The sequence below is a fragment of the Paramormyrops kingsleyae genome, chromosome 19, assembly GCF_048594095.1.
Source record: "Paramormyrops kingsleyae isolate MSU_618 chromosome 19, PKINGS_0.4, whole genome shotgun sequence".
Classification (NCBI taxonomy): Eukaryota; Metazoa; Chordata; class Actinopteri; order Osteoglossiformes; family Mormyridae; genus Paramormyrops; species Paramormyrops kingsleyae.
This window is the reverse complement of record NC_132815.1, coordinates 25,853,768-25,865,554: the sequence shown is the minus strand read 5'-3', so window position 1 is coordinate 25,865,554 and position 11,787 is coordinate 25,853,768. Positions and strand designations below refer to the sequence as shown.

At 42.7% G+C, this 11,787-nt stretch overlaps 1 protein-coding gene across 1 annotated transcript; it reads right to left on the bottom strand.

Moving 5' to 3' along the window:
* Positions 1-5,513: 5,513 nt before the first annotated feature.
* On the bottom strand, positions 5,514-7,144 carry LOC140581067 (mitochondrial pyruvate carrier 1-like). Its single transcript, XM_072702824.1, has 4 exons — positions 6,995-7,144; positions 6,468-6,564; positions 6,136-6,268; positions 5,514-5,921 (listed from the first exon to the last, which is right to left on the bottom strand). The coding sequence occupies exons 1-4, from the start codon at positions 7,136-7,138 to the stop codon at positions 5,897-5,899; spliced, it is 399 nt and encodes a 132-aa protein (XP_072558925.1). The 5' UTR covers positions 7,139-7,144; the 3' UTR covers positions 5,514-5,896.
* Positions 7,145-11,787: the final 4,643 nt, after the last annotated feature.

Genomic DNA, 11,787 nt, shown 5'->3' with positions numbered 1-11,787 from the left:
CAATGGGCTGGTGCCCCATCCTAGGCTGCTCCCTGCCTTATGCGCCCATAGCCTTCAGGATAGGTTCTGAAACCCTCACTACCCAAAATAGGGCAGGCAGTTTCAGAAAATGGATAAACTCACTCCTCACTGATCCATTCTTTTGTGATCTTCTGCTTTTTGCATTGACTGAAAAATGCAGCAGACAGCAATAAATACCTAAAGTAAGAATCTCTCTAGACCTGCTAGACTGAGGTAAAGACCTTGACCTGTACTGTAGCTCTGCAGAGACTGAGGACCAGTCTTCCTGCTAGTGTATCACAAGCTAAAACCCTGGCTTCCTTTAAATCAGAGCTAGATAAGATTTTAACAACTCTGAGCTACTATTTAAGTTCTCCCCAAACGAGCTTGATGGCCCGAATGGCCTCCTCTCGTTTGTAAATTTCTTATATGTTTTCCCCTCGCACTTTGCATGGGCAATGAATTGGCCTTAGTAACGCGTGGATTCATAAAAAGAAGAATGAAAGACATGAACACACATATATATAAGTATATATATATATTTATTTGGAAGGACAGGAGGAGGGGAGATCCCATTGAGAGCACGCATTCCACAGGCTCATTTTGTATTTTTCTGCTCCTTTCTGAAATGGAAAAGAAAAAGAAAAAACATTCATGAAGAACACAAACCTATAAAAGGTACCTGTGTGACACTGTTAAGGAAGGATCTGACTGGAAGAAAAGCTGGCTGAATGACTGCCTGGCTGCAAGGCGGCAAATGCTATGTCAAGCAGTAATGTGGTATTAATCAACAGATAAGGGGTGATGATTAAAATATACTAGAGGGAGCCTGGTGGGGGCTTACTTGTATTGGATGAGCCGGCCACCCTGAATTGTCTCCGCTGTCGCATTCGCAGCATGGCATGCCAAGAGCAGTCAGTTCCTCGGCTGAACTCTGTATGCGAACCTCATGAAAACGACGGAGTAGCAGGTAATAGCTGGGGAGACAGAGGTCAGGCAGGGGTCAGAGGCCGGAAAGAAGGAGAGGAAGTCATCGCAATAACAGCAAGACTAGGGAGGTGACACTCGAACAGCTCACAGCAACAGGCTTAAAACCTCCTTTAAAAAGTCCCTCTGGAGTCCCGAGTGACTCCATGGACTCTCACACAGATAGAAGGTGAGCCCTCTGCCTCTTACCGAAGGTCATCCGGCCACTCATGACGTCAGGGCTCTTTTTCATGTCTACCATGGCTGCGATGGGCAGACCCCAGTTAACTACTGGTCTCCAGAAGTGCTGAAATCAAACAATAAAACACAAACTCAGAGCTGATCTAACATGTAGCAGGGTGAAAGAACCAGTAAAGAAATTCCAGAGGATGCTTGCAACATATTAGTGTGTGAGATTACTGAACAGTAGTCATAAAATTATATTTACAGTACAATAACAAAAAAATCAATTTGTGACATTCTTACTGTGCTTTTGTTGCCTCCTCTGCTGTGTCCGCCTCCGCCATTCTTCAAAGGTGTTTTTCTTCTTCAATTCCTCCAGAATTCGTCACGTAACCTGCTCAAGGCACGGCATTGGTTCTCGTCTCCTTTTTTTTGTATGCCGGTCGGCATCCAGCTTAATGCTGCCACCGCGGCTTTGGTTAGCTTACTGCTCCCAAATTAGGGGGTAGCCACTGTACTTACGTGTATAATAACGTAGACCCAACTAATCGATTATTAAATTAGTTGCCAACTATATTAATAGTTGATTTTAATCGATTTAATCGATTAGTTGTTGCAACCCTACTTAAAACCTCATCATTGGGGGCTTCCATTTCACCATTTTAGACATAACAATATTTCAATCTGCATGCAAAAGAAGTAGGTTATTATTTCCCAATATAGTAGTTGGAAATAAAAAAGGACGAGCCTGTCAGACATATACGCTTATTATTCAGGTTAATATTAAAACAAAAGAAGTAGAAGTACATAGATTTATTTTTTTATGTAATCTTTATTTCACCAGGCAAAGCATTAAGACCAGTTTCTTATTTATAATGACATATAGATATTGTCTTGGAACTGCTCTCTACATGGTGGTTCTCATCTTGGCACCTACTGGAAGAAGCAAGGAAGCTCATTAACTCTGAAACAACAAAAAATCTTTCATATGCAAGGCATTCAGTTTAAAAAATGACATATTCTGAGCAATAACTGAAAATATCCATTGCTTTCTATTGCATGTTAAGTGTAAAGCTGCTTCTGAACACCGTCTACTTGGGTGTCTCACCTGCATCATTAAGTAACTCAGCTACATAATGGTGCACCCTGGAATAATGGCTTCAACAGGCAGGGCTGTGGTTTGGATGGTAATCTTCCTCCTTTTCGGCAATTAGCATACAAGTGATGTGTGCAAATATTTTATTGTCTTTAAAGCACCAACTTCACCTTCACTCAATTTCATCCTTCCATTCATCCCTCCATTATTAAGCAAATAGCCAAATTCATTCACTACCACACCGATCAAATACAGGGTTTAATATGACGTCTTTCCAAGAGAGAGTGATCCTTGGTCCCGAGGGCTTCCGCTAGATTTACGACGACTTGAAGCACCTTCATATGGTTCTGAGCAGGAACCCTGATCCTTCTGCTATCTGTCTCTCGTTTGCTTTGAACCTTGCCTTCTGAGAAATAGGACCAGCATTAACCACCAGAAGCTCCCACACTTAACTGCATGGGTGCCTTGATGTTTCCATAACAAATTGAACCCCGACTTAAGCTTCTGCATTACTATTGCCACCAGTTCATTCGAACTGTTTAACACAGCGTTTAAGAATTAAAAAGAAAAAACCCCACCAAACAATATAACCACCTTTCACATTCCCGTCATGGCGCGGCCACGTCCGGATGCCTTCCTGACCGCTCCGTGCAGACTGTGCACTTTTTTAGTCTTTTATTTAGTTTTCGTTTTATTTTATACCCAAACTTTGCTGGGTTTAGTTTACGATAGTACGACACTACTGTACATCGGAAATCAGGCTACAAACTACATTTCAAACACTTTTAAGCTTGATCCGTCCTGGCCGTCGGAGACAGCTTGCCCGCGGCGTAGAACAAAGAAATGCCGGGGGACACGCGGTGGCATCCGAAACAGATTGAGATGGCAAGTACGTCACACCCCACTGCCTAGTATCCTGCTGGCTAACGTGCAGCCACTGGAGAACAAGCTGGACGACCTGAGAGCCAGAGTTACTTTCCAGCGCGACATGAGGGATTGTAACATTCAGAACATTCAGCGTAAAGTGTCGTCCTTTCTACCTGCCTCACGAGTTGACCTCGGTCATCACCACGCCGGTCTACATCCCTCCCCACGTGGACACAGGTTCGGCTTTTATCCGAGCTCCACGATGTGTTGTGCGCGCTCCAAAACAAACACCCGGACGCAGCGCTCATTGTGGCAGGGGACTTTAATAAAGCGAACCTCAGGCAAGTTATGCCGAACTTTTACCAGCATGTTACGTGTCCGACGAGAGGAGTAAACACCCTGGATCACTGTTACACACCGTACAAGCAGGGCTACAAAGCTGTTTCACAGACTGGGACATGCGTCCCCATACCCAAGAACAGTAAGCCCTCATGTCTGAATGTCTGCTGGCCTGTTGCATTAACAACGGTGGTCATGAAAGTGTTTGAGGGGCTCCTGAAGGACACCATCTCCTCCTCCATCCCCAGCAACACTGACCCCCGGCAGTTCGCCTACCGCTCCAACAGATCAACGGAGGACGCCATCTTCCACGTCCTGCATACGACCCTCAGCCATGTGGACAAGAAACTGGCCAACTATGTGCAATTGCGGTTTATTGATTATAGTTCAGCATTTAACACAATAGTGCCCAACAGGCTGTTCACTAAACTGAGGAGCTTAGGAGTAAACAACCGACTGTGTGTGTGGGTGCTGGACTTTCTCTTTGGTAGGTCACAGGTGGTGAGAGTTGGGAGCTGTGTCTCCAACAGCATCACCATCAACACAGGATCTCCACAAGGGTGCGTACTCGGTCCATTGCTGTACGCACTCTACACTCATGACTGTAAGGCCACTCATCGCTCCAACACCGTTGTTAAGTTTGCGGACGACACAGTGGTGCTGGGGCTCATCACCAACAACGATGAGTCGGCCTACATGGCTGAGGCGGAGAGCCTATCAGCGTGGTGTCACGACAACAGTCTCCAGCTGAATGTCGACAAGACAAAGGAGCTGGTGGTGGACTTCAGCAGGAGGCAGCAGAGGGTCTACACTCCCCTCACCATCAACGGATCTCCTGTGGAGAGGGTGAGGAGTTTTAAATATCTGGGTGTCCACATTTCTGATGACGTGACGTGGACTTTTCACATCCAAGTCCAGTCCAAAAGGGCTAAGCAGCGCCTGTACCACGTGCAACAGCTGAGGAAGATCGGGGTCTCTCCAACGATCCTACGGACATTAACATCAAGAGATGTAGGAGCAGGGCCTTCAGGATCATAAAGGACACATCCCACCCCAACAGCAGCCTGTTTCAGCTTCTGAAATCAGGAAAGAGACTCCAGAACATCATGACCAGGACTGAGAGGCTTTGGAGGAGTTTCTACCCCCAGGGCATAAGCTTTCTGAACCATTGCACCTCACACCCTGATGTACATTGTGCTCTTGTACCCCTCACCATATCCGCACTGTTACACTGGTCACTTTTTTATGTCTGTGTTACCGTTCATTTTGAACATACTTCTCTGCTCGCATTTTAGCTTTTTGCACTTTAGCATAATTGGATTTTTAACTTGCACAGTCTACAAAAGAGCCGTTCAGGATGCTTTTCACTACGTGTTGTACTTTCTTTAACTGTCACATACATAGTTATACAATCTTGAATCTTCAAAAATGAACACTGCATTCAACATTTAAACCTTCAGCTACAAAGCTAACAATAATTTAAGAGGTAGACTTGACATGCCAGAGCAGTGATATGACCTGAGGAAATGGTGCGAGACACAATAACCAACAGCAGTCTGTATAAGGTGTGATTTTTGGGTCAGAACCTATTCTTGGGGGTGCCATGGTGGTGCAGTGGTTAGCACTGTTACCTCATACCTTTGGGACACGGGTTCAAGTCTCTGCTGCAACTCTAATGTGTGTGGAGCTTGCATGTTCTCCTCCTGTCATCATGGGGTTTTCTCTATGTACTCTGGTGTCTCCCCACAGTCCAAAAACATGCTGAGGTTAATTGTATTTACCAAATTGCCCATAGGTGTGCATGTGTGTGTGTGCCCTGCAATGGGCTGGTGCCCCATCCTGGGCTGCTCCCTGCCTTATGCGCCCATAGCCTTCAGGATAGGTTCTGAACCCCCCCACTACCCAAAATAGGGCAGGCAGTTTCAGAAAATGGATAAACCTACTCCTCACTGATCCTGACCTGGGATCCATTCTTTTGTGATGCTCTGCTTTTTGCATTGACTGAAAAATGCAGCAGACAACAATAAATACCTAGATTAAGAATCTCTATAGACCTGCTAGACTGATGTAAAGACCCTGACCTGTACTGTAGCTCTGCAGATGCTGAGAGGATCAGTCTTCCTGCTAGTGTAACACAAGCTAAAACCCTGGCTTCCTTTAAATCAGAGCTAGATAAGATTTTAACAACTCTGAGCTGTTAGTGAAGTTCTCCCCAAACGAGCTTGATGGCCCGAATGGCCTCCTCTCGTTTGTAAATTTCTTATATGTTTTCCCCTCGCACTTTGCATGGGCAATGAATTGGCCTTAGTAACATGTGGATTCATGAAAAGAAGAATGAAAGACATGAACACACATATATATAAGTATATATATATATATATATATATATATATTTGGAAGGACAGGAGGAGGGGAGATCCCATTGAGAGCACGCGTTCCACAGGCTCATTTTGTGTTTTTCTGCTCTATTCTGAAATGGAAGAAAAAAAGCATTCATGAAGAACACAGACCTATAAAAGGTACCTGTGTGACACTGTTAAGGAAGGATCTGACTGGAAGAAAAGCTGGCTGAATGATAGCATTTGCAGCCAGCAGCCAGGCAATGTCAAGCAGTAATGTGGCATTAATTGACAGATAAGGGGTGATGATTAAAATATACTAGAGGGAGCCTGGTGGGGGCTTACTTGTGTCGCATGAGCCGGGCACCCTGGATGGTCTGTGCCGTCGCATTTGCAGCGTGGCATGCCAATAGGAGCCAGTTTCGGGGCTGCACTTGATATGCGAACCTCATGAAAACCATTGAGTAGCAGGTAATAGCTGGGGAGACAGAGGTCAGGCAGGGGTCAGAGGCCGGAAAGAAGGAGAGGAAGTCACCGCAATAACAGCAAGACTAGGGAGGTGACACTCGAACAGCTCACAGCAACAGGCTTAAAACCTCCTTTAAAAAGTCCCTCTGGAGTCCCAGTTGACCCCGTGGACGCTCACACAGACGGAAGGTGAGCCCTCTGCCTCTTACCGAAGGTCATTCGGCCACTCATGACGTCAGGGCTCTTTTTCATGTCTACCATGGCAGCGATGGGCAGACCCCAGTTAACTACTGGTCTCCAGAAGTGCTGAAATCAAACAATAAAACACAAACTCAGAGCTGATCTAACATGTAGCAGGGTGAAAGTACCAGTAAAGAAATTCCAGAGGATGCTTACAACATATTAGCATGAGATTACTAAACAGTAGTCATAAAATTAAATCTACAATAACAAAAAAATCAATTTGTGACTTTCTTACCGTGCTTTTTTTGGAAGGTTTTCCTAAGAGGCACATTTAGATCACGGAAAGGCAAAGAAAACAAGCAAACAAACAAAAAAAGATTAGAAGTGCAATTCTGTGATCACTAGCACCACTTCTGCAATTATGGACCCTAATGTAAGCCGTGACTTTATGGTAACATCTATAACACAGCAAAAAGTTTAAGCTCCATATACACTGATGGCAATCCACGAGGAAATTTCACATGTTGGATTTTTACATAAACTCTGGATGCACATACCTCCTCATGTACTCCCAAAACTCCTTGGATTTTAGCTGGTTTATAGCTTTCTGAAACAAAATGCCTGCCATTTTAAATTTGATATGCATGCATCTAAGTCGCCCTTTGTTCAAACTGAAATGTGAAGGTGAATTTGCCATTTATATAGGAACGCAAATGACGTTCCTATGATTCCAGAACTTGTATACGTAAGCTACTGCTTATGTAACTGACTTAACTATTTCAACATCTCCTTGGAAGCGGTCTTGAATGGTACCTGTGGTTCCCGAACACAATCCGTTCCAGGAAAGTGGTCGTGAACCAATTTGTACACGAACCAAGGCAATTTTTCCCATAAGAAAGCATTGAAATTAACTCGTTCAGAAGCCTATCAGATCTTGCTATGTACGTTATACAATTAACCACATAAATCACTGACTTAAAGCAAAGGAGATCATATTTAAAACTGAAGCATGGCTTTTAGAAAATTACATTCCAAATCAAATCCCAATATCTGTCAGAAAAATCGCGATTAGATATTTTCCCCAAATCGTTCAGATCTATTGCGATCTATTTTAAATGCATTTAATGTATTGTTATCCCCTTTTCACTGTCTCAGAATTTTAAAAGATTGATTGATTTATTTATTGAAGGTAGTTGGCACTTGAGTATGTGCAGAATGGAACACTATTGTGAACAAGCCTGACTGCCTCAGAAAGAAATCATAACTCAGAGGTAATGATACTATATTAATAATCTGTGTTAATTAGGGGTGCACCGATCGATCGGCGCACCGATCTATCGGCCTCGATCACGTTAATTTGAGGGGATCAGAAATCGACCATATTCCCATGAGATCCACCGATCTTAGTTATATGCTTTTAAATCAGCCTTTTCTCCCATTCCCGAGAGAGGTGCAGTGCAGGCTGCCTCCCTCCCTCCCGCCCGGCCGCCCGCCCGCCGCCCAATACATTTTTACAAAATTAGAGAAATTAAAGTCTGGAAGAAAAAATATGATTTTGTAGTTCAAACAGCAATGCTCATTTATATGTTCATTTATATTTGAGGACACTACCTCATGTTTTGTGAGTATTCATATCAATTTACTCAATAAAAATGGAAACATTGAAGTAATTGTCTTTTAGTTATGAAAGAAACAAGATCGGCAAAAAAAAAATCGAGATCGGCAGGTAAGGTTGTCTAAGGATCGGTGATCGTTGATCGGCCAGAAAACTGCAATCGGTGCACCCCTAGTGTTAATGACTAAGACATATATCAGCCTTCCAGCTGTAACTGATTAGAAATCAACCTAATGTTTTTCATAATAAAACTCATAAACCTGCTTCAGTTCATGTCTCTGTATGAAATCAGATGTTAATCACATAACACAAGGCCCAGTGTGGCTCTGACTGTAATCACCTATAGTGCGGCCCAGCGTGGCTCCTGATGACATGTTAATGTCTTGGAGTGAGAATTCCATTTCCATTTTACCATTAAACAAAATACGTTGACTTTAAATATTAGCAATAAGGCTGTGCCATATCAAACCATCCACGATAACACTAGTATACATTTTAGAATTAGGTGATCAGTGGTGTAGGATCACACATGCACATATCACAGGGCCTAAATTCCAGGTGGCCTGAGACAAGGCCGAGCCTGGTACGAGAGGCACCAAGGGGGGTTACACACATAAACACACACACACAGATATCAAGGGAGGCCAGCACTCCAACTTTTATTGCCCAAAGATTTAGGGACCTACAGACAAGCAGAGTGGACTTCACGGACAGGGGTCCCTCGACTTGGCACACAACCCCCTCCCCATACATTCTGCCTTACATTTCACTCACCCAACAGACAAACACCCTAAAGGAAGTTTCATTTAAGTTTGGCTTTTGTATACCGTGTATATTGATTTACTCACGACTACTAGTTTCAATATACAGATAGGTTATGTTTGTATGTGTCCTTAGACAATCTTAGTGTTTTGTGTGCCACCCTTATAACCATGTTCATGGAGTATCACCTATTTTACCCCTTTGCACTTGAACACATATAAATTTAAATAAATAGATAGGTATAGCTACCATTGTATATATGTTCTCATGGTATACCAGAAGAATCTGGAAAGTGAGAGTAACCAATGTGTCCTAACTTTTAAAGAGTCTTCTGTGTTAAAACCCCCCCTTCTCCAGTGGTGTAAAGTACTTGAGTAAATGGACTTCGTTACTGTACTTAAGTATTTTTTTGGCTACTTTGTACTTGTACTGAGTATCAAAAATATAAGCAACTTTTACTCTCTACTCCACTACATTTGTGACTGAATATATGTACTCTTTACTCCACTACATTTGAACGGACGCTTACCGTTACTCGCTACATTGTGATTGCGTGCGACAAGTCAGGATCTTTATCTACCACGGCTAATTTCTTCAAGTATGTCTGGCTGCAGCCTGCAGGAGGGCGGGGTTGGACATCCAACCCCGCCCACATCCAACCCGGCCCATTCGTACCGCGAAAGCCACGCCCTTGTCCAACACGTCTTAAAGCGGAAGCCAAAGCGAACTCGCAGAACGGAATCGTTGTAGTACCTGTTATGTCATTAAGTTAAAAATCTTTAGTATCCCAGTGTAATAACAGTGCTATCTATTATTTATTATTTTGTTTGTTAATGTTTCTGCTAGACACACTATTGACTGTCAATTACTGCACAAAGATTTTACTGTGGGACCCGCATGGTTGTTTGTGGTTGTTTTGCTGCTGGTTAAACGTTTCCATCAGTTAGCTGACTATCTAGCCGACTCACTACCAAAACTATGGTAACTAGGTAAAGACCTTCTTGCTGATAATATAGCTTCCATGTAGTTAACAAGACTTGACACTTAAAGACTTTGTGCGTCATCAGATATTACTGTCTGCTCAAACGACTGTTCAGCTTGCTTCCTATGGGTTACTAGTTATTAGCTAGTTAGCAAAGCCACTGTGGTAGCATCCATTAAGGCTGTGCGATATAGCAAAAATATTTTTATCATGATCATATCAAACGATATTGATAATTATCATGGTGTAATTCAAGTCATTATTTTATTACTAGGAGTGCTCCATTTTTGCTTGAAATACCCTTAAGAATTGCCCTTAAGACACCATTAAAGTCAGCTCTGAATTTGTTTTTTTATTAGTTTTTTTATTGTTTTACCTTTTTTTTGAACATTTGAGTTTGACTGAGACTGACTTTTTGTTCTATTTTCTTCTTCTGCCATTTTGAAACATTGAGGTGTTCAATTTAATGTCTATATTAGGAAATAAAGCCTCATAAATAAATAGTTCCTTGTTTTCCACATTTCTTGGTGTTCTTTGAGCCTACATTCAGTACGAGTAAAATACTTAAGTTCTTTTAAAATTGGATACTTTACGACTTTTACTCAAGTCTTATTGGAATTGGTGACTTGTAACTTGTAATGGAGTAATTTATACAGTAAGGTATCTGTACTCTTACTCAAGTATGGTTTTCAGGTACTCTTTACACCTCTGCCCTTCTCTTCCAACATTCCTTTGTGGTCCTTATCTGATCTTGGTGGACCTCACCAAGTTTCTTTGTTTCTACCATGCTATGTTAAAAGAACTGAATTAAGGTGTATCTTATCCATTCTGGAGAAGATGAATTGGCATAAGCCACACCAAACAAAATATGTTGTTTCCAGATGTGCAACTTATATTGTTATTACCACAAACTAACGGCCACGCCTATCTATGGATAAGATGTGCTGTTTGTAATATGAATATTTGATGTAATATCTGCACAAAGTGTAACATCTGTTGAGGTGCAACCCAAAACACCTGTATCCCATACTCATGTGAATGAGTCACATAGATAAAATAATTAATTGTTTAATCAATTAATGGAGATGGTATGAGGTATGTACCTGTGAAGCTGGTATGGCATGTTTGGTATCAAACTGATTCCGAATCTGGTCAGTGATTACCATAAAAGTGGATGTATCAAAAGTTATAACAGCTTAATGAAAATCATCAGTAAAGGTAGAATCAGGCGGGCCATAAATCTAAAAAGGACTGATACAGACCCCCTTCCGAAAGCCCGCCAAATGGATGGCCAGCCATTGGGCCAGGATTCGAATTCCTGGTCATCCCTATTCATGAACTTTAGACCATAAAACCCTGGACCTCAGAACAAAGCGGGCAGAGAACAACCAGCAGCGCAGAGAATAACCGCCAGCCCGAAGGAGAACATCAGCCCGGGAGGAGAGAAGCCCACAAGAAGCCCTCCGGTGAAGGCCCAGCTGAACAGAGAACAGCACCCAAGACAAAGCTTCACCAGGAGAGAGAATCTAAAGGGACTCCACTCCACTGCTCCAAACGCCGCGCCTTCCTGAGTGCCATCAGCTCAGCAGCTCTGCCATCAACTGCCAAGACCCCCCCCCCCACTCTTCAACCAAGTAAACCAACTTCCTTTCATTCTAACAACTTAAGCTGTTCTGTTAACCTGCTATAAGACTTTAGGGTCGTGTTTCCACAAACTATGCTTGCTTTGCAGAACAGTATTTCCCATTTAAGGTTACTCATTTAAATCCGGTCATTGCATTTTCATAATTACATTGTTTGTTTTATTCCGTTATTTCGTGTTTGTTGTTTGCGTTAGGTGTAATGTCTGTCTTATGTTAGTTGTAGTGTTAGTTAGGAATAAATGCATGTCTTTTACACAACTTCAGCCTCCGTTATTGAGTACTCACACTAAGTTCCTGCCTCTGTGCGATCTTGCTACACGCTCTGAACCTCAAACTCGCCTGAA